General features: G+C 36.5%; 1 protein-coding gene across 6 annotated transcripts in view; it reads left to right on the top strand.

Annotated features, from left to right (window-relative positions):
- Window positions 1-22,756, top strand: part of LOC106872207 (phosphatidylinositol 4-kinase alpha) — a 140,131-nt gene extending 117,375 nt beyond the window's left edge. For all 6 annotated transcript variants that reach the window (XM_052969097.1, XM_052969100.1, XM_052969101.1 and 3 more), the window contains 13 exons: window positions 413-545; window positions 1,637-1,762; window positions 2,109-2,162; window positions 3,274-3,394; window positions 3,965-4,094; window positions 4,212-4,282; window positions 7,077-7,149; window positions 8,196-8,355; window positions 9,764-9,868; window positions 11,312-11,437; window positions 14,371-14,491; window positions 15,579-15,738; window positions 17,206-22,756. In XM_052969097.1, coding sequence (XP_052825057.1) covers window positions 413-545; window positions 1,637-1,762; window positions 2,109-2,162; window positions 3,274-3,394; window positions 3,965-4,094; window positions 4,212-4,282; window positions 7,077-7,149; window positions 8,196-8,355; window positions 9,764-9,868; window positions 11,312-11,437; window positions 14,371-14,491; window positions 15,579-15,738; window positions 17,206-17,431 — 1,606 coding nt within the window. In that variant the 3' untranslated portion in view covers window positions 17,432-22,756. The remainder of the gene's footprint in view (window positions 1-412; window positions 546-1,636; window positions 1,763-2,108; window positions 2,163-3,273; window positions 3,395-3,964; window positions 4,095-4,211; window positions 4,283-7,076; window positions 7,150-8,195; window positions 8,356-9,763; window positions 9,869-11,311; window positions 11,438-14,370; window positions 14,492-15,578; window positions 15,739-17,205) is intronic.
- Window positions 22,757-24,459: the final 1,703 nt, after the last annotated feature.

Genomic DNA, 24,459 nt, shown 5'->3' on the forward strand with positions numbered 1-24,459 from the left:
CCATATCATCATCATCATCATCATCGTTTAACGTCCGCCTTCCATGCTAGCATGGGTTGGACGATTTGACTGAGGACTGGTGAAACTGGATGGCAACACCAGGCTCCAATCTAATTTGGCAGAGTTTCTACAGCTGGATGCCCTTCCTAACGCCAACCACTCAGAGAGTGTAGTGGGTGCTTTTACGTGTCACCCGCACGAAAACAGCCACGCTCGAAATGGTGTCTTTTATGTGCCACCCGCACAAGAGCCAGTCCAGGGGCACTGGCAACGATCTCGCTCGAAAGGCAACAACTCAAATAACCTCATTTCCTATGCAGGTGTGTGTTTGTATTAATGCGTTGGTGATAGATTAATAGATGAATAATTAATTAGTGGTCTGTATTGTAATTTCTGTTTCTTTTCTTCTCAGGTTTAAAAACTCTGAAGCCCTTGTAAAAGAGGTAACCCGCCTTGTACGACTTAACCCAATGGTGGTAAATCAAATCCCAGAAGTTATTAATTATTTAGTGACAGTCCACAGCGTTGAAGCTGATGCTCCTGAGGTCAGCCATTTGTGTTTCTTATCCCCCCCCCACCTCAATATATGTCTTTGGTTCATGATACAGTCTGAACATTTGTTTTTACCTTATGTAACTATAAAACACTCACCGATTTTATTAAGATAGGTTGGTCATGGCTGGAGAAACCAGTGAAAAGTAAAAAACAACAAATATTTGAATTCATTTTGGAAGATTCTTGATATGAAGAAGATAATTGATTGATTGACTAATAAATGGATTAGTCTGTCAAAGTCCTTTCATCACAATCTGTGACTTGTTCAGTGACTATGTACCCTTTGAACACCTCTTTCTCCTCAGCAGTTTGTTTTGCAAGTTCTTATGTTAAGATCTTACTGCATTGATAAGGTCACAGGCTGTGACAAAAGGACTTTGATGGACTAACTGATTAATCAATCGATCAACTGAAGTGAAACATAACCAAGGTGTGTGTTTTTAGTGAAAGTGTGACCCTTTCAAAATACAATATTTGAATTTGTATTCCTCTCCAACTTATACGAATATGGGAAATAAGGCAATTGATAAAGATTGGAGATTAGCCTTATTTAATGAAATATTTTTTAATATTCCCATCCATATTACATCTCCAAAGATGAGGTTGTTATAATTTTTATTAACAACTACTTGTCTCAGGAATTGAGTCATTTAATTTTTCCATTTTTAATACTGATACCGTCTGTGTGTGTATGTGTGTGTGTGTGTGTGTGTGTGTGTGTCATTCAAGTACAGTAGGAATTGAATAATATTGTTGAGGCTGCAATTTACTCACATGCAGCATCTTTCAGAGCTTGTCACTAATTCAGTTCATAACCAAATGGAAAACTGTTAACATTTTTGGAGAGGACTGGTCCCTAGCTACACTTTGGCATTAAAAAATTGAGATTTGATCCAGTAAAAAATAGTTTACATCAAAATTTGTAGGAATGTTGTAGGAGAGTAATGCTACCAATAAAATTTAGATCTAAATAACTTTTTAATTTTAAAAGCAGAATATATTTATCTTAGCTTCAATGATAGGAGAAAGCATGAAGAATTTCATAGTTTTAATCTGATATTTGTCTTGCTCTATTTTCCAGTTGGTACATGTTCTTACTTGGGCAGCTGTGTCTCCGGGGGTGGCACTGTCCTATTTTTCCCGTCAGTTTCCACCACATCCTCTAACGGCTCAGTTTGCAGTACGATCTTTGCGTTCATATCCACCAGTAAGTTCTAAATTTGACAATTTTATTGTAACCTGATACCCACCCCAAGCCTCTCCTATATTTCACTCCATTTGCTACAATCCCCTCTATCCTGCCCATTCACTCAGTCTAAATCTCTGTATCACCTCACCTATCCTCACCACCCCCAATGTCCTTCGAGGGCATGTCCCAACACATCTTCACCATCATCTCTCTTGCCATTTTCCTCGACAAACTCTGTCCTACTCATACCATTATGGAAAAGTGGATGTTAAAACGATGATTATGGCGATGATAACTATAATAAGTGTTTTGAAGTTTTCTTCACTTTAAACCCATATCTCATCAAAAATAATTTATCTTTCAGGATGCTCTTATCTTCTACATTCCACAACTGGTACAAGCGCTGCGTTATGATAAGGTGAGTATCAAGGTTGCATTAGATGTTACAATAGTAAAACCACAAAAGTGAATAGACTTAAAAGCATTTCCTTCATCCTCATAGTCAGAACTTTGCCAAGCTGAACTTGGCTCAAATATAATAGTTTTGTGTAACCTGTGTTTATTTCATTATCAAAGACAGTTTTTTTACAAGTAACTTAAAACTTGTTTCTGTCCCTCTTTCTTACTTAAGTCTCTCTATGACTGGCACAAAGCCACCTCCCTCTCTGTTTAGGGGTCTTGTGAGTTACTTGGTGGCCCCACTAGTGCCAGAGTCATGAAAGAAGCACCTACAATACTCTATTAAGTCATTGGTGTTACGAAGGGCATTCTGCCATAGAAACCATATCAAAGCGGACATTGGAGTTTGACAATCCTCTGCTTTTATTGGATCCTGTCAAACTATCTAACCATGCCAGCATGGAATACAGATTTTAAATGATGATATATATATCATCATCTAAAATAGTACATAGCTTTTAAGCAACTAACCCTGAATGGGAAGACCTGCAAACAGATCTCTGACTTGTTTTGGAGAATTTGTTTCTATTGCTTCCTCCAGAGTCATATCCCAAGGATGATCAGATTCGTCGCTAAAAATCATGTAAAAAAAATTGCCATATATATACTTACTTGGAAATGGATGCGTGGTGTTCAATCATATAATAATATAAATATATAAATATATATGCTTACATACACATATATATGTACATATGTGTATTTGTATATACATGCATATATGGGCATAGGACACCATGGAACGTAAACAACATAAAATGCGACAATATGGAATACAAACTTTTTTGTGAACAACGAAAGAAACAAACGGAAAACAAGACAAGCAACATGAAAAAACGACCCTTCATCAGTTGCTGGCTGTTTTTCTACTTCGTATTTTGAGCATTATATATATGTATGAGTTTGGCAATGCAAGTAGGGAAAACAGAACTCAGAACTACTAAATATTCATAAAATATACATAATCATCACCATTGTGTGTGTGTGTGTCTGTGGTAAGATGGGTCAATAGCTTGACACAATTTTGTAGTCTAAGACTTCTACAAATGGTTCTCTTCTTTTCTTCACAGATGGGTTATGTTGTAGAATTTATTCTGTGGGCATCAAAGTATTCATCATTACTAGCTCATCAGCTTCTGTGGAACATGCAAACCAATGTCTACCAGGATGAAGATGCAACCATCAAAGATGGTAGGTACATTACAAGTTGTCCCCTTCTGATTAGGTGCATGCATGGCTGTTGGGTTAAGGAGTTTGCTTCCTAACTATGTGGTTTTGGGTTCAGTCCCACTGTTTGGTTACTTTGACCAAGTGTTTTCTACTATAGTCTTGGACCGATCAAAATGTATGAGCAGATTTGGTAGACAGAAACTGAAAGAAGACCATTGTACGTGCATAACTATATGTACATGTGTATCTCTTTGTCTTGACATTGTACGATATATATATATATATATATATATATTGGATCATCCCATCAATAATGTGGTTTTTTATTCTTTTATTTTTCAAAATTAAGGTAAACAAAGTTCTTTTTTGATTGGCAACAGATAAGTGTTGGTGACTGCCAAGGCATCCAGCTGTAGAAATTCTATTTAATCCATGTAGGCACTGGAAAAGTGGGAGTTGAAGGAGGATGATGATGATGATATAAATTCATTTAAGCATAAATATTTTTAATTTAACAGTAGTTAAGTGTGTGTTGCTATATTTAATGGTGGGAGCATTGAAATAGTTTGATTGGTGTGATGTGTTTTTCAGATCAAATTGGGGATCTACTGGAAAGTTTGATGAAAGACATCACAAAGAACTTATCTGGAGCTGCTCTCAAGTTTTACCAAAGAGAATTTAAATTCTTTGGAAAGATAACCAACATCTCAGGAGAAATTCGGTAAGCAGACACAATTTACACTCAAATGAAATAGTACAAAGATCAGCAATGGCCCTATACTTCTCAGAAGATCCACTTCTCAGACCTCTGATTCAATTGTTTCTACTTTATTTTCAGGCCCTACCCCAAAGGCCCAGACAGAAAAGAAGCTTGCTTGAAGGCCTTATCAAAAGTTCAACTTCCAAAAGGTAAAACATGAACCGTTGCCATTTTACTTGGCAAATGGGTTTCACTACAATTTAATCAATGTTCAATCAATAATTGTATTACTTTGAATTACATAGTGTGTGTGTGTGTGAACACTTTTGGCTTCAATTTAAACTGGACAATCTTGAATCGGTTGTTTTAAAATAGGGAAACGGATGAAATGAAAATATCTCAATCAAAATTTTAGGCATGGTTGTGTGGTAAGAAGCTTGTTTCCCGACCACATGCTTCCAAGTTCAGTTCCACTGCGTGGCATCTTGGGCAAGTGTCTTCTATAGCCTCGGACTGACCAAAGCCTCGTAAGTGGATTTGACTGAAGTAGACTGAAAGAAGCCTGTTCTGTGTGTGTGTGTGTGTGTGTGTGTGAGAATGTATCTCCCACCACCACGTGACAACTGGTGTTGGTGTGTTTTCATTCCCATAGCAGTTTGACAAAAGAGACTGATAAAATTAGTAGCAGGCTTAAAAAAGAAAAACAATTACTGGGGTCAATTCATTTGACTAAAAATTCTTCAAAGTAGTACCCCGCTGCAGAGCTTGGTGCAGTTCTCTCACCTGCCAACACCTATCAAACCATCTGACCTATGTCAGCATGGAAAACAGATGTAAAATGATGATGATGGCAAATGGCACGTAAAAGAACCCACTACACTCTCGGAGTGGTTGGCATTAGAAAGGGCATCCAACCGTAGAAACCAAAACAGACTGGAGTCTGGTGCAGCTTACCAGCTCCAGTCAAACTGTCTAACCCATGCCAGCATAGACAACGGACGTTAAATGATGATGATGATACATACACACATACACACACACACATCCATCTCTCCAGTAATATCTTGGACTGAAGGATATGTATGTTAGACTTTTACCAACATTGCTGGATGTTGGTAGGGAGTTAAGCCAGATCATATTAAGGGCTACACCCCCATGGACACTGGCATGGATACATACATGGAGTTGTCCATCTAAACCCTTCATTACTAAAGTGAGATTTTGCCCTGATGTCTTTCTCTTTGTTATGTGGAACCTTGATGATGGATGTTGTAACAGTGTTGAACATTTGAACAAAAGCAGTGTATTTCAAGAGAGTTAGTTTTCCACCACATTTCTTAAAAATCGTGATAGAGGCCTTGGTCTTGGGACCACTCCTGTCTAGAAACTGAGGTTGTGGATAAGGAAGGGCATGCTCCCTGTAGAAAATCCAGCTCCAAAAAAGCCTCATGATAGCAAAGGAGAATGGGCATCAGCCAGCCCAAAAGTCGGGGCGGGCTGCATATGCCTAACTTGGTTGCTATGGCACTGAGGTAGATCCAGCCACCCCTGTTAATGGGGACAAAACTTGGATTTAAAACAATGGATCTTGATGATGTGATTTTATCATGTTTTATATGTCTAATATTACAGATATGTCAGGTATATTCTAAAAAAACCCAAAAAACTCCTAATTAAGAAAAGAGTTCAAGTGATCTAAAGTGAGGTCAACTTTGCCTTTCATCCTTTCGGGGGTTGCTAATGAAACAAGTACCAGTTAAACACTGGGGTCGATATAACCAACTATGCCCCTCCCCACAAATTTTTGGCCTTGTACCTGTAGTAGAAAGAATCATCATCATCATTTAATGTCTGTTATCCATACTGGCATGGGTTGGATGGTTTCACCAGGGCTGGTAAGCTGAGGGGATGCACCAGACTCCAATCTGATTTGGCAAGGTTTCTATGGCTGGATGCCCTTCCTAACACCAACCACTCTGAGAGTATAATGGGTGCTTTTACGTGCCACCAGCATGGGTGCCAGTTTGTGTGCCACCCGTAACCACCATGACTACGATGGCATACAGGACGGCAAGCTGTCCGAGCCATTAGCTCCCTGGGCCAAATGCTTAGCAACCTTTCTTCTGTATTTATGTTCTGAGTTCAAATGCTGCCAAAATTGATAAAATGAATACAAGTCAAGTAAGTCCTGGGGTCAATACAATCAACTTAGCCCTCCCCTCAAAAACTGCTGGCCCGGTGCTGAAATTTGAAACCATTATTATTCTTTTCTACTCAAGGCACAAGGCCTGAAATTTTTGGGAAGGTGGGGGCAGTTGATTAGATCGACCCCAGTATGCAACTGGTACTTAATTTATTGACCCTGAAAGTATGAAAGGCAACACTGACCTAAGCAGTATTTGAACTCAGAACGTAAAGACAGATGAAATACTGCTCAGCATTCTAACATTTCTGCCAACTTGCCACCTTTCAAACCATTATTATTATTATTGTTATTGTTATTATTATTATTATTATTATTATTATTATTACTACTACTACTACTACTACTATTATTATTATTATTATTATTATTATTATTATTATTATTATTATTATTATTATTACTATTATTATTATTATTATTATTATTATTATTATTACTACTACTACTACTACTACTACTACTACTATTATTATTATTATTATTATTATTATTATTATTATTATTATTATTATTATTATTATTATCATTATTATTATTATTATCATTATTGTTGTTTTCATCAGGTTTAATGCAAGCTTCTGTTATTGCACCATTTGGTACATCCTCATATTCTAAGGTGTACACATCATCCTAACCATATTTAGAACCATATTTAGATTCTGTATGATATGAATGGTAACGGGTTTGTCTGGTAAACATGTGATGTATGGTTTATTTTTGGTCCAATGGTCACTACTCGTCCAAATTTAACAAAGCAAATACCAATATTTTTTATATTGTTTGTCTCTTACTACCAGGTGTGTACCTCCCTTCTAATCCTGAAGCGGTTGTTGTAGGAATAGATTATCATTCTGGTACACCAATGCAAAGGTAAGACATCAAATATATTTATTGTTAGACTTTCTAAATTTGGTGTCCACACTAAATTTATAAAATATAGAACTACCAATTCTCTTAATGTCTGTATGGATATTTTATTTTATTTTATTTTTCTAATAACTCAGCTTGCGAAGTCTTATTGGGGAAAGCGAAATCGTGAAGGCACCTGTGCCCAGTGTTGCCTTTCTGGCACTTGTGCCCGCGGCATGTGTAAGGACTTTCGAGAGAGATCGTTGCCAGTGCCTCTGGACTGGCTCTTGTGCGGGTGGCATATAAAATACACTATTTTGAGTGTGGCCGTTGCTAGTACCACCTGACTGGCCTCCATGCCAGTGGCACGTAAAAGCACCCACTACACTCTCTGAGTGGTCGGCGTTAGGAAGGGCATCCAGCTGTAGAAACTCTGCCAATTGGAAATATGCTGTGCAGGAGAAGACCCGGCAAGCTGAGTGAGACCTAAATCTAAGGCCTCAGCCAGTCTACTTATGCGTACCTTCCTTCCTTCATTGGACACTAAACTCCACTTGCGAAGACCTGTTGAGGCAAGTGAAATTGAAATCGAGTTAAACTGGACACTAAACTCCACTTGCGAAGTCCTCAGTCAAATCATCCAACCCATGCTAGCATGGAAAGTGGACGTTAAACAACGATGATGATGATGATGATGATGATGATGATGATTTTCTTGTTGCAGACTTTTCATACCTATTCTAGAGTTATTTAAATTTGTCATATTGATTTATTTTGTATGTGTATTTGGTGTGCAAGATTCTTGATGTGGATGCATGTGTTGAAAGAATTACAATTAAACCTTAGGAGAGGCATTATGCCAGTAATAAACACACGCACTGGTTCAGTCCTTTATTAATTTATAAACAGTAGTTAGTTTGTTTTTTTTTTGTTTTTTTTTTTTGTTAAATCATTTCATTGCACTCTTGCAATCTCTTCAGTAACTTGTCTCTCCATATTGTCTCTCATATTGATTTAATTATGAGGAAATTAAAGATTTTTTCCTAATATTTTCATTTAAATTTCAGTGCAGCAAAAGCACCATTTTTAGCTCGATTCTCTGTCAAAAAATGTGGAGTAAAAGAACTAGAAAATCTTGGCCTGGAAGAATCATATGGTTCAGAAAATGATGGCACCCCTCAGCATTGGCAAGCTTGTATTTTTAAAGTTGGTGATGATGTACGGCAGGTAAATAATAAATACCTTTTTACCAAATACCCTAAACCCTCTCATTACATTACTTTAAAATCTTTATAATTTCTGATTTTTCAGGTTTTGTTTTTTTTTATAGTTTAACAGGGTTCTGTATCTCAGAAGTGTGTAAAATGTATATAATTCATGTAAGATAGCTCTTAAAACATTACAAAATTATTTTCTATCAAAGGTATTAGTTACTGTATGTAGAAGAGGTAGATGTGATGGTTCATTAGGGGGCAGCAAAAAATGTCCCAGATTCACCATTCTTGACCAATGTTTCAACAACATATGTATAAATGTGCAACAGTCCAAACCATGATGGTAAGTGAAAGAAAAGAAACAGTAAAAGATTGGTTTCACATTTTGGCACAAGACCAGCAAGGTTGGAGTGGGGTGGGGTAAGTCAATTATGTTGACCGCGGTGCTCAATTGGTACTTATTTTAGCAACCCCCAAAAGGATGACAGGCAAAGTCGACCTCAGTGGAATTTGAACTCAGAACATAAAGACGGATGAAATGTCCCTAAGCATTTTGCCTGCTGTTCTAATGATTCTGCCAAGTTCACCACCGTAAACAGTAAAATAGCTGCACGAACACCATTATCACCTGCCTTATTTTAATAGAGCCACATTCATAGCCGTGTAAAATAGGGGAGGTTTTACTGCTGCACCTTGTACAGTCTTGACAGTAAGCTACCTTAGTTCAATGGTCAAGAGTCTAAAATGATTGGCAGTGGCAGACAACAGACATTGTCCACTGAAGGTATATAATAACCTGCCACCATCTCTTCTACTGGACTTTGAATTTCAGTGTAGCTTTTGGCATGGGTGACAAGAAAGGTTGTTAACATTCGATGAAGATTCTGTTGTGTAGCCTCTGGAGGAAGGGGTGACTTAATGCCAATTTTCCAAGTTGACTACAAAGACTTGGTTACACCATACCAAATATTTAGGTAGTGGGGCTCCGAAAGGGGGCTCAGGGAGTAGTGTCCCTGCCTTCCTGAGTTTCCACCACATTTCTTAAAAATTGTGGTGGAGTCCTTGGTCTCAGGACCACTCATATCTAGAAACTGAGGTTAGGGGTAAGCAAGGGTATGCTCCCTGTAGAAAATTCAGCTCCAAAAAAGCCTCATGATAGCAAAGGAGAATGGGCACCAACCAGCCCAAAGGATGGGGTGGGCTGCACCTGCTTAACTTGGTTGCTATGGCATTGAGGTAGATCTGGCCACCCCTGTTAACAGGAACAAAACCTGGATTTAAAACATTGGATGATGATGATGATGTGATTTTATCATGTTTTATATGTCTAATATCACAGATATGTCAGTTATATTCTAATAACAAAAAAAAAACCTCCTAATTTCTATAGAACTGGAGACCTTCTTAATTTTATGTTTCAGGATATGTTGGCGTTACAAGTGATAACAATGTTCAAGAATATATTTGAATTGGCTGGTCTAGAGCTCTACTTGAAGCCATACAGAGTTGTTGCGACTAATCCTGGGGTAAGTTGGTTTATCCACAAACCTACCACTACTTCTAATTGGTAAACTGTGAGAAAGGGAAATATTTACTGGTGATTATACAATGATGTAAGAAATTGACTTCCCTATCACATGGTTTCAGGTTCAGTTCCACTGCATGGCACATTGGGTAAGTGTGGTTTTTTCTATAACCCTGGGCTGATCAAAGCCTTGTCAGTGGATTTGGTAGATGGAAACTGAAAGAAGCTCAACAAGTAAGAGTGCGTGTGTGTGTTGTTACCATCACTGTGTCCTTATTTCCAATCTTCCATGAGAATATGTCTGGCCATGGAAAAATATTACCTTGCTTGTCAAAAGAAGTGATGATTGGTGATGGCAACATCATCCTACCACAGAAAAGCTACCCCAGCAAATTCTGTCCAACCCATGTGAGCATTGAAATGTGAATGGTAACACAATTATGATGATATTTGTGAAGTCGATGACAATGATGATTGCAAATTCTTCTTGAAATTTCTTCATACATACACATGTACATACTTATATTCCTGTGTTGGTGCCATGTAAAAACCACTCTTGTCAGTGCTACCTAAAAGACACCAGGTACACCCTGTAGAATGGTTGGTGTTAGGAAGAGAATCAAGCTTTAGAAACCAGGTCAAAACAGAGAATTGGAGCCTGGGCAGTTCTGCAGCTGGCCAGCTCTTGCCAAACTGTCCAACCCATGCCAGCATGGAAAACAGGCATTACATGATATGTATGAGGGTGAGTCAAAAAGTAATGCCATTTTGTTTAGGACAGGTATAATTACCAACACAGGAACATGTATCATACATCAAAATGAAGCTGGTCCTCTGTGGATCACATCCCTACTTCTCAATATAGTCACCGTTTCTTGCAATAGCAATGTTCCACCTTCGAATGAGAGCATGTATCCCTACCCCGTAAAATTCTGTTGACTGTTCTTTGAGCCACTTCTTAACTACAGTTTTCACTTCCTCGTCACTGAACTATCATCTCTTCGGTGCCACGAAAGAGGGTTCGAGGGGCAAACATTATTCCAGTGATGAGGAAGTAGAAACTGTAGTGAAGAAGTGGCTCAAAGAACAGTCAACAGAATTTTACGGGGCAGGGATACATGCTCTCATTCGAAGGTGGAACATTGCTATTGCAAGAAACGGTGACTATGTTGAGAAGTAGGGATGTGATCCACAGAGGACCAGCTTCATTTTGATGTATGATACATGTTCCTGTCTCGGTAATTATACCTGTCTTAAACAAAATGGCGTTACTTTTTGACTCATCCTCATATGTAAGAAGATATTTCAAGATTTTATAATCATCATCAATATGATTGCATAATTTCCAGTAAATATCATTTATATAGTTTATAATATAATCGTTGTTAGATTAATCCATGACATTGAAACTCTTTTTTTTCTTCTTCCTTTTTTTATTCAATAGTGTGGTGTTATAGAATGTGTTCCCAATGCCAAATCGAGAGACCAAATTGGTCGACAGACTGATATAGATATGTATCAATATTTCATAAATAAATATGGTGATGAAGATACCACAGACTTCCAAACTGTAAGTGTTCTCAGCATTTTCTTCTTTCTCTTTACCTCCTTCACTACATAGTAGTAGTAGTAGTAGTAGTAGTATTAATAGCATTAGTAGTTTAACTCTAGATCATCTCTTTGATCAAAGATGTTCCAAGCTTTTTGGTATCACCGATCTGACTGCCCAATGTATCCTTTCTTTCATCAGAATATCATTTAAGGATTGTAAGGCTGCAGCTTCTAGCAAGTCAAGCATTTGTGTAGAAACACATTTGGGGGCTCATCTTTCAACAGTTTTTCTTGTGGCTTACAGTCAAATGGTTATGGGATTGTCCTTTACGTTGCAGTACTTTGCAGAGACAATAAAAATATAAATAAAAAAACATTGGAAGATATAAGGAAATCTGTTTTGTTTAGTGCTGGAATTGGTCAGCAAATGTCATCTAGTTCCATGTGTCCCATGGGCCTCACAGGATATATTCTCCAAGAACCTCACTGGAAATGTACCCCATGTGCATTACTGGATGTGGGCTACAAGAAGTTTGAGGGAAAATACCTTAAGGAGAGTTCTGTATTACACATGAACACACGTCATCATCATTTAACGTCCATTGTCTATGCTGGCATGGGTTGGACGGTTTGACTGGGCTGGCATGCAGGAAGGCTGCACCAGACTCCAGTCTGATTTGGCATGGTTTTCTATGGCTAGATGCCCTTCCTAATGCCAACCACTCTGAGAGTGTAATGGGTGCTTTTATTTGCCATTTGCATGACACCAAGGTTTGTTTATGTGACACTGGTATCTGCCATGACTGTGATTTTGCTCAGCTTGACGGGTCTTCTTCTCAAGCATGGCATAATGTCAGCGGTCTCAGTCATTGCCTCTGTGAGGCCCAACACTCAAAAGGAGCTCGGCCACTTTGCCTCCTGGTGGCCCATATATATACACATACATACAAATTTGTTACCAGTTCAGATATGCTTAGCTTGGGGCATATTCAAACCCACAAGAATGCCATTCACTGTTTTGTCATGGAGAAAAATTCTTGCTGTAGGCAAATGTATGCATACACACCAAGTTAGTTTGAAGTGCTCCCTAGGCAGACTGATAGAGGCATGCATTTCATAGAAGTTATCTTCTCTTCAGCATCAGATACTGGAAAGGAGAATGCTATGAACTGACAAACAAGAGATGGATGTCATCATCATTTAACGTCCGCTTTCCATGCTGAGGACTGAGGACTGGTGAGCCAGAGGCTGCACCAGGCTCAATCTGATCTGGCAAAGTTTCTACAACTGGATGCCCTTCCTAATGCCAACCACTCTGAGAGTGTAGTGGGTGCTTTTACATACCACCAGCATGAGCGCCAATCAGGTGGTTCTGGAAACGACCATGCTCAAAGGTGTTTTTATGTGCTACCTGCACGGGAGCCAGTCCGGCGGCACTGGCAACGATCATGCTCAAATGTTTTTCACGTGCCACCAGTACATGTGCCGGTAAGGTGACGCTTGCAACGATCACGTTCGAATGGTGCTTTTCATGTGTCACCGGCACAGGAGCCAATCTGTCGCCCTGGCAACGATCACATTTGGATGTGCTTTCAACGTTCTACTGGTACAAGTGCCAATCAGGCGGTACTGTCATTGACCACATCAGCAATTTTGATTTCACTTGCCTCAATAGGTCTTCACAAGCAAAGTTTATTGTCCAATGAATAAAGGGTATTGGTATATTCCTATCATTGTATTGAAAATGTTTGTGTGTGTTTGTGTCTCCTTGGTTTGACATCACATGATAATTATATGCAAACATCACCATCATGCAAGCAGTGTCATCTATTTGCAATCTTCCATGGGGAAATATTACCTTGCTTGGAGATAAGTGGGGGCTGGTGGCAGGAAAGCAAGGTATCTGGCTGTAGAAAAACCTACTTCAGCAAATTGTCTGTCTGCCACATGTGTGGAAAGTTGGATGTTAAAGTAATGACAATAATGATGATGGTGATAATGTGTGTGTGTGTATGTATGTGGTAGAATCTAGTGGGTTGAAAAACGTCAATTAACTGTGATTATTTGTGTAATAAGACAAGCGCTCATGCAATGTTTCAAATCTAGAAAACATCAAGTAAGTAGGATAGCTACAATTGTAGAATCTAATCCTTTTTTTTTTAAGCTAAAGACATTGCTATTAGGAATGGATGTTATCTTGAAAAGCCAATTGATGTGAGCAAGAAAAATGTTTTTTTCTTTTGTTAAATTTCAAGAGCAAAGTCAGTTGATTAGACTAAGAATCTATCATGTAGATATAGAGGGAGAGAAATAAAGGAGCATAAGTTTGTGAGCTTGATTGTGAATAAAACAATAGGAAGGAATTTTGGGTGGAAGGAGGTCCATTTTGTTCCAATGTCTCTGTAAAATGGTTGTCATTAGGAATAGCATCTTATCAGAGGAACTATGCTGAAGCAGTGTGTGCTGGGTGCTTTTTATGCAGCACAAGCAGTTACTTGTAGGACAAGGCCCTTCAACTGAGGGGAGTGGTATTGATGGACCAAAAACAGTGTCTTGCATTAGGAGACAAACCTATCCACCTCAGATTGAGAGAGAGAGAGAGAATGAATATGAAGATTGAGAAGGGTGGGTGGATAAATTATGAGTGTTTGAGGAGAGTGGCAGATGGTCAGAGATGGAAGTAGGGTGGAGGTGTGGTGAGGAAGAACACAAAAGAAATAGTTTAGGAAAGACGAGGTGATAAGTGGCAGTACAGGAAGGATGGGGTAGGATAAAATACCTTGTGGTTTTTATTCCATCTTAGTTGCATAGTCCCACTCATTGTTAGGGATGGTATGGAGTGATTGGTCTCTTATAAACTTTTACCCAACAAAGGCACGATGTAAAATTAATGATATATAATGTGAAGTAACTTACAAGGTCTTCAAAATGTTGTTGTTTGTCTATTTTCAGGCAAGGCGTAACTTCATTGTGAGCATGGCTGCTTACAGTGTGATCAGCTACATTTTACAAATCAAAGACCGACACAATGGAAACATAATGTTAGACGGTGATGGCCATATTGTTCATATTGGTAAGTAAATCTATTTAAAATATCCTTGGTTTCATATGGGTATCCTTAATACTCCACTGAAGAGATATGAATGACTTTAGAAATGCATGAACATCACAACTTCCCATATTTCTCTTCTACCTTATAAATTTGAAGCTTTGTTCTATTCTAAGAAATCAACAGTGTGGACGAGTGATAAATGATGCTAAGTCAGTGGTAAACCATTGGTGGACTTAGACCACATCTTATTTTTAATATCAAATTGAAATGGTTGATGCTTCTTGGGAAATGTATGAAAGTCACGACATAACGTTTTCCTTTCCTCATAAGTTTTAGATCTTGAATCTAGTCAAAATAATTTAATTTTCAAAATATTTAATATGAAACCGTAAGATACATTATGCCAGCTCCCTCGCCCCGACTGGCTTCCGTGGCGGTGGCACGTAGAAAGCACCATCCAAATATGGCCAATGCCAGCACCACCATGACTGGCTCCTGTGCCAGTGGCACGTAAAAAGCACCCACTACTCTTGGAGTGGTTGCTGTTAGGAAGGGCATCCATTTTGAAATTTTGAATCTGGGTTCTCATTCCTAAGGTATTTTTCGATGTTATTATTATTCAGGTCATTGCCTGGAATCGAACTCAGAATCTTGGGGTTAGTAGCCCATGGGCATATGGCGTAGTGGTTAAGAGCACGGACTACTAACCCCAAGATTCTGAGTTCAATTCCAGGCAATGACATGAATAATAATAATAATAACATTGAAAAATACCTTAGGTATGAGAACCCAGGTTCGAAATTTCCCCAAGACACCTGAAGAAGGCTGGAGAGTCACACTGTATAAAATCTGTTTTTTGTCTTTTGAATTAATAAAGAGAGAAATGGGGGGTGAGGGGAAATTCCACTTATTTTTTTTTCTCTTGTAGTGTTAAGGGTCAATTAATAACCCATTGATCCAGGGGCTAAAGTTATGAATGTCAGCAATGCAGTAGGGTATATTTAACCAATCATACACTTGCCCCTACAAAGCTGTGGCCGAGACGATCCCAATTGCCCCAAATCTGTCTTTATACTGACAAAATGTTTCCTCATCAATTTTATTTCAGATTTTGGGTTTATGTTTGAGAGTTCACCAGGAGGAAATTTAGGCTGGGAACCAGACATTAAACTAACAGATGAAATGGTGATGATAATGGGTGGTAAAATGGAAGCTCCACCATTCCAGTGGTTCTTAGAGCTCTGTGTTCAAGGTTTCTTGGCCATCAGGTATGTACATTCATATTTATCAGACAGCAACACTTTTGTATATACAAAGTGCTGTGAATAAACTGTCTTCTAAATTATGCAGAAATGAAAATAACACTGACTTCTCATTGTAACAGATATATTTACCAAAATTACATAAAAATATCTTGAATTAATAAAGAGTAAATTTATTCAATGAAATCGCCATTGGCTTTAACCACCATCTCCAGACGACTTTGGAATCTCCTGCAACCCTTCTGGACAGTCTCCTTGTTTAAGTTGGTGAATGCTGCCATAATCCTTGCCTTCAGTTCATCTTTGGTGTTAGAAGGAGTTTTGTTGGTCTCTCACTCAACTGCACCCCACACATAATAATCAAGGGGGTTGCAGTCTGGGGAGTTAGGTGGCCAGATGTTAGGGGTGATGTGGTTGCAGAAATTGTCTGACAGCCATGACTGGGTTCTCCTGCTTGTGTAGCATGGTGCAGATTCCTCTTGCCGGACATAGGGTCTTCTAGCAGCCACCCTCTTGACTCAGGTCAACACTATCTCCTCCAGGTACTTGATGTAGGCCTCCGTGTTGAGGCTGAGGCTGTGTGGGAAGATGAATGGAGGCATAATGTCACCATCACTAGTGATCACTCCAAAGACCTTTGTAATCACCATTAGCCTCGTCCAACTCTTTCTGAATCCTCTGCACTGTCCTCAAATTGACACCCAAACACTCTGAAATGTATTGGAGCTTCTAGCGAGAATACCAAGCAGTACAACATGTCGTTTCCAAATTTCTGGCAGAGTAAATTGCGTCATGTTGCTGTTTTTCTCACAGATGGTGCCCAATTGACCCTACTATACTGTGTAGTCAACAAAATCAAAGACAAACAATGTGCATGCACAAAATTAAAAATTATAAAATGGTGACAATTTACCCATTGCACCTTGTATATATACTAGTACATTTTGTATATAATTCACATTTTGTGTTCAGCAGCTGTTTTAATTTAGATAAGCAGCATTAAATATATAATTACATAATTGGGAAGTGTGGAAGATGTTTGTAAGCCATTCAAGAACACACAAAAGCTGTTAGTTTCACTTCAACATTTTAATTTCATTTGTATCAAAATATTTTCTTCGCTTTGAAACTGCGACCTGTTCACTGACAAAACTTTGTGCTACATCATGAAGATTTGTCATTGGACAGGTCGCAGTTTCAAAGTGATGAAAATATTTTGATACAAATGAAATTTAAATGTTGAAGTGAAACTAACAGCTTTTGTATGTTCTTGAATGACTTACAAACATCTTCCATGCTGCAATTGTTTTTTTTTTTTTTAGCATACGATCTCAGATCAGGTCACTTGCTATGCAAGTACATCTCCATAAACACATAATTGTGATACTGAATTTATGCAAAAACTGTGTTTACCTAAATCATATAGTATAAATAATCTTGATATATCTAGATATTTTTGTTTACATTTAACAGACCTTATCAAGAAGCTGTCGTATCTCTTGTATCACTGATGCTCGACACTGGACTACCATGTTTCCGTGGACAAACTATCAAACTCCTGCGCAGCCGCTTTGCTCCCCAAGCCAATGAACGAGATGCAGCAAATTTCATACTGAAAATTATTCGTGACTGTTACTTAAATTGGCGAGGCAAAACCTACGATATGCTACAGTATTATCAAAACAAGATCCCTTACTGAACAACTCTGTGTGCATTTTCTTGCACATTCATATTTTCTGTACATCCTTACACTGTATCTGTGCAGTGTTTCCGTTGTGGACTGGAGGAAAAGCTACAAGTTAGACACGTTGGCCTGTCTGTTGACTTAGTCAACTCAATGTTGGTCCTGAAACATTACAACAACACAATACTGATACCTTCATGTCATCGTGGTCTGTGATAGTTAAAGCTGTTCTCTTGATTGTTGTAGCAGCTCCTTTCAAACAATCAACTAGTGTGTAAGAGACATATCACAAACTCACACATACGCACGTGCAAATGATCACACACACACACACACACACACACACACACACACACACACACACACATTACATATGAAACATGCATATATTTCCACCACTAGTTTTTAACATAAAATAAATTCCCCTGATATACAGAAAAAAAAAAAAAATATTGGAGACCTCCTCTTTTAAGAGTAGACATAGTCAGCAGTTAATACATATATGTATGTATGTATATAGTTTTTCAAGCTTTATTATTAGCTGGGCAGATGATAGCTGCTAAGTTGGTGAGAGAAAAGTTGCAGGTCTCCAACAATCGGGAACTATTATTATTTTTTATTTTTTTAAGCTGAAATTGTTATTTGAATGAAAGTTGTTGCCATGAGTGACCAAATTTGATCTGTTAGAATTTGGTCACTAAATATATTTCCTGGATTAAATCTTATCCACATGATAGGAAATCAACATTATTGTTTTGAAATATTTTTTAATATTTCTAAATATTTTCTCTGTTGGTGCGTGCATTGTTCTTGTTATGATACTCTTATCAGAGATTGGTGGTGGCATCGTTGTACAACAGTTTCAAGGCCAGTATGTATATTCTTGTTGTATATTTTGTGAATAGCTACACTACATCGTCATCATTCATTTCTTTTAACGTCCACTTTTCCATGCTAGCATGGGTTGGACAGTTTATTGAGGCAGATTTTCCTGTGACCTGATGCCTTTCCTGTCGCCAACCATCACCCTGTTTCCAAGCAAGGTGATATATTTCTCCTTGACCAGATGAGTTCTCGCAGAATATTGGAAACAAATGACACTGCTTGTATGGCAGTGACACTCATTTACAACAATATTGTGATGTCAAGAGGAGACACACACACACATAGATATGTATGTATGTTTGTGTGCATATATATATATATATATATATATATATATATATATATATATATATATATATATATATATACATACACATATGCGTGCATGTGTGTGTGTCAATTCAGTGACTGGGAATGTTAGTCATCCTGTTATGGGTCAATGTTTTTCTTATGAACAGAAGATTACAGTTGCAGGAGGCCCTCACACATCTAAACAAACCACTTGTCAAATAAAACGAATCATTTTACAATCATGTAAACATTGGAAGCGATTCTGATACTTCATCAAACACCTCAAACAAAATATGGTATGAATGATGGAAGTGATTTTGTTTTGCTTCTTCAGATTCAGTCCTATTTCGGTCATCTGAAAGTAGACTGGTGTGTCACCTATGGAACTGCACTTAGTATTAGGGGAGAAGAAAAGAGAATGAGGCCTGCTATGTCATGATGTGACAATAACTTCAGTTGGTAGTCTCATTTTTTTCTAAAAAGAATGCAAATAAAAACATTTTTTTTTTTCCCACAACATCTTGACCATAAACTCCCACAAAATTTATTTACAAACATTCCTGTTTAGCTGAATTTTTTTTCTTTCAATTTTGTCTTTTTACTTTTAATGAATCTGATTTTGACTGTTTTCTCGCACAATCTTTCAAACCAGAAGCATTTCACTGTTTTAATGTTTGAGAAGAACTTTCTATCATTCACATTACCAATTACCTCTTTCGCTTTGGAGCAAATTCCAAATGGTTTCTTTTATATATTTGTTTATTGTTTAGATACAATTCTGTTTTTGTTTTTCACAATATTTCACTTGTTTTCAGAAATAACTCCATGACATTTTATTTTCTCCATTTTGTCTCTCAGAAATACCTGTCTAGTCTCTTGATGGGACCATGATTTCCAGTTATACAGAGAAACAAGATTCAAAATTATTTAATTTGATTAATTTATTTGTCATCAATCAATATGTGGAGAAAGTAAGTTTATTCCAAAGTTGGTATTCATCAGATACATTTCTAGAAAGTCTTTCACATTTTACTTCTCATTTGTTCTGGCAAGAAATCTTTTGGGTTAAATGTCTATATATCACTTTCTCCTCAATAATAGTTATGTCTCTGAAAAAATGATTTTCAACAACTTTGTCTTACAGCTGTATAGAGTGAAGACAGGTTGTGTGTTATATCTGTATCAGTCTCAAGTAAAATTTTCATCAATATTCTACCTGTATATTCGTCTTCCAATTTTAACAATTTCTAAACATGTAACTTAACATGAATTTTTTTTTTTTTTTTAAGATAAATCCAACTTGTGTTGAATATTTGATCTGTCTCCTTAGAATTGTCACATTTTTTTATTGTTGTAACTTCATGGTCTTTATTTCAGATCTTTTCCTTCTCTTATTATAAAGACTAAATTTGAAATTAAATATTTATCTTACCTGTATGATTCAAAGGAATTTAGACTTTAAGGCTAAAATCTGGTGTGATTATTTCCCAGTCAGAAACTTGGTGAATGTTTTCATTTAAAACAAAAACAATCAAGTCTTATTACATTTTTTTTGTTAATATTTTCATGTTATTTGTGACTTTTTAAAAATGATTGCTTCACCTGTTAATTTAGTTCTGCAGGTGATACAGCTTTAATTCTCCAGTAGAATTTTAAAAATCAGTTTATTATTTAGTAGTTGAAAATTTATTCTTATGACTGATCTTGGGGTTAGCAAAATGGTTGTCAAGTCCTTATAAATACAGTACTTCTTGTAATTCATCTTTTTCCATCTTAGACATCATGTAATGAACTCATTTCCTTTCATTTGTTGATTATATTTTTTAAGAAAAATCATTGACTAATGATAGTTTTGAATACCATTTTGTTAAATTTCATGAATCAGATTCTATGAAACAATGTTGTTGAATCCCTAGAAACGGAACTGTTTGGTCACAAAGTGTCAAGTGTAAAGATGCTTAGTGTATGTTTAAAGAACAAAGTCTATCCAACATGATTTATCCATAAAACTGTTTTACTTTCTTCCTTTAAATTTTCTCCCATTTCATAGTCATTGACTTTGTTTTTGACAAATTAAAAGAACTGCAATTCTTTATGTAATGACATTTTAATTGCAAACATGACAGAATATATTTCTAAACAGATGTACATCAGGTGACAGAGATAAGCTATTTTATTTTGTGCTGATTTTAAACTGTGACAAAAGTCTACCATTAATGCTTGTCTTTTCTATCAGTCTTTCTTCTGTATGAAATGATCCAACAATGATTTCACTTCACCTTATATTATTTTCCCTTCTTTAACCCTTTTGATACCAACCCGGCTGAAACCACCTCTGGCTCTGAGTACAATTGTCTTGTTTTCATAAGTTTTGAATTAAAATCTTCCACTAAACCTTAGTCACAATTTATGTTCCTAACACTAGCTGAATGATAACTATGTTATTTTACTAAATTCTTTGTTATATTTAAAATTAATTGAAAGAAACACAGAGCATCTCAAAATAAATACAGTAACGAAAGGGTTAAGTAATATATTTTTAATGCAGAACTGATTTTCAGTGTTTAACTGGACAAGTATCTTGGTACACAAGGTAAATAAGTTCTGACTTTTTATTTTAATAACATATCTTATTCTGTTGGCTTTGTTTAACTAATAAAAGCTGTTGTAACTAACACACCTGAACAGCAACAGGTCCTTGTTTACCATTTTTATACAATTTTAACTACTTGCCTCTAAAACTGTAATTATGTAAATTAGCTTATTAAAATTAACTCTCAAAGCCAACATAAATTAGCATCTTTGACAAACATGTCTCTGTAGTTACGTTTGCTTCTTCCCAACCACGTAGTTTTGAGTTCAGTCCTGCTGTAGCACCTTGGGTAAGAGTGTCTTCTTCTATAACTCTGAGCTGACCAACTCCTTGTGAGAGGATTTGGTTGACAGAAACTGAAAGAAGCCCAGTGTGTGTGTCTGTCTTGACATTGCATGAGATTTGTTAATGCGTATCGGTCGTAGAAGCAGTGTCATTCATTCCTGGTATTCTGTGCGGATATGTCTGGCTGTGGGAAAATATTCCCTTGCTTGGAAACAGGTGAGGGTTGGTGACAAGAAGGGCATCCACCTGTAGAAAATCTGCCTCACTAAACTCCTCAACTCAGTCTGGTCATGCTAGCATGGAAATGACAATAATATATACATACGCACATGTGAAATCATTATCATTTAACACCCAATTTTACATTTTTGCATGAGTCAAGTGGAATTCATCGTAGCAAATTTTCTATGGCCTTTCTTGTTGCTACTTCTGACTTGTTTCCAAATAAGGTAATATTTCCCCATAGCCAGGCATTTTTTCAGAAAACTGGTAATGAACGACACTGCTTATATGACAGTGACACTCATTTACAACCACTATGTGATGTCAAGTCAAAGAGAGATAAACACACACAAAACAGGTTTCTTTCAGTTTCTGTCTTCCAAATTCACTCACAAGGTGTTCGTTAACCTGTGGCTGTAGTAGAAGACACTTGCTCAAGGTACCACATAGTGGGACTGAACCTGAGACTACATGGTTGGAAGCAAATTTCTTAGTCATACATCTATGCTTGCACTTACATCTTGTGTGTAATGTTTTCTTTCCAAGTTCCCTTACTACATTTCCTTTTCTGTCACTTCTAGTAGAGAATTCAATCTCAATTTGGTAAACCATCAAAGTAAACATTAATTTCTACTTCATTAGTTCAGCACATCGTTATTGTTTGTTCTCATTTGCTCTACTGTAAGGTGAATAAGGTCAAAGACGGAGAACTAGGCATTAGTGTAAGCCTAAAGATGGTATTCCATCAAAATGAAAACCCTTCAATCATCTAGCTAGGCTAATACTAATTTATTCCAATCAGTCTGTGTCACCCTGCCCCCACCTCAAACACTTATACAAATTTCTGCTACTAAAACATTAGTAACAAGCCCTCAGTAATGAGTTAATTAATATACATAAATTAATCAACTATGAAATGACCAAGTAATTAGCAATCACATGAAGTTTCCAGTGTTTGTCATTAGCCTCATCTTTGTACATTAGAAGACTTGAAATGTTGTACAATTGTCCCTTTTAAAATTTCACACATGGAAATTTAATAAAATCATTTGAAATATTTTAAATACTATTTTCTTCATTCAGTTAGTATTGTTTTCATATTTAACAATTGCTCAACAATGTTTAATAAAGATCTCATCCTTTATGTAAAGATTGTAATATAGGCTGTTGAAGTTACTCTCACCCACCCCAATATATTACTGTTAGTTAGTGTAATGATTCCAAGGTGGTGAAATGTAATCTTAACTTTAATAAGATTTGAACTCAGAACAATAAAGTAACCAACTAGTTATGTTACTCTCTTAACTATTGCTTCAACCACTTGCGTTTTCACAAATGTAATATTAATTCACTTGTTCGGAACATCTTAGAAACTTTTTTTTAATAGAAAACTCAAATTCTGTTAAATAGTTTGAGATTGGGGCTGGAAGGAGTACCATTCACTAAATATTTGTATTTCATGAAGATACTCAAAGGAATGGTTAAATCACACAACCTTCTTAAAAAATACATTCTCTGGGATATTAAAATGTCTAAATCTTATGTTGATGTGAAGCCTAATAATTTTGAGTTTATAGACTATTTAAATACCACAAGTTTTAAGCATAGCTACCTTGTAAGAATAAGTGCTAAATGGGCAAGACAATTGATTAATATTCAACAGTATAGAAGCATCTTATTAATTAAATATTTAATTAGAAACTGGGTTCTTTTATTTCATTATTTCTGGTGTTGGACTGGCAGAAGCAGTAGAGTGTCAGACAAAATGCTTATATTTGTCTCTGAATCCTTTTTACATTCTAAGTTCAAATCATGCCAGAGTTGATTTTACCTTTCATTGTCCAGGGCTGATAAAATAAGTACCGGTGAAGGAGAGGGGTTACTTTTATAATTCTTCCTTACAATTCAAGGTCTTATCCATCCAGTTACATTAGAAACCAATATTTCTATGGCTCTGTACATCTGCACATGGAATGGTTTTGTAGAATTATTTTTACTACTTTTTCAAGGTTTCTCTGATGATCTATAATCATGAAGTGAAATATTCACAAAGATAAATTATTGAATCAAATTTAATTTTTTGTCATCCTAGTTGTGTGGCTTCTATCTTAGGATTTTGTACTATTATAAAAATTTGCTTAAAGATAGAATACATACACAACTGCTGTAGACCTTTGAACAATCAGATTGTTGTGAGATCATTTATTATTTTCTGATTACAACTTTTTTTTAAAAATAATTTACTGCTAAGATTTTCAGTAAAAAATTATATTAGATTTTATGAATCATGAATTTGAGACTGAAAACAGCAACAGGCCCACAGATGAGACTCAAATAACATCTGTTTATTGTTAAGTGTATTACTGATTTCAATATAGAAAGGCTCTTACAATTTCCTCTTTCTCCAATGAGATGTTTAACCCTTTTGTTAGCAAACTTCTGCTGAAATAACTTTCATTAAGCTGCCATTTGGAGCATAAATTAACATGTTTTGATGGTAGGCTTTTTTTTTTTTTATTTAGATCACTTTAAAAACAGAAGTTTTTGTTATAGAATCAAAAGCAGGTTGGTACCCAAAGTAAAAAAAAAAATGTAATTTTTTCCCTGTTATTTCTATGTCCCAAAGATAATTGAACAGTTATTTATTTAGCCTAGCAAACTGAAATATATGTAAATTTCTTATAGGTTTATGTTCAACATAGAAAGTGTTCCATGAATCAAATTATGAACTGAATTGACCAATAAAATTATTATTAATCAAATACTA

This window comes from Octopus bimaculoides, chromosome 6 (assembly GCF_001194135.2).
Source record: "Octopus bimaculoides isolate UCB-OBI-ISO-001 chromosome 6, ASM119413v2, whole genome shotgun sequence".
Lineage (NCBI taxonomy): Eukaryota > Metazoa > Mollusca > Cephalopoda > Octopoda > Octopodidae > Octopus > Octopus bimaculoides.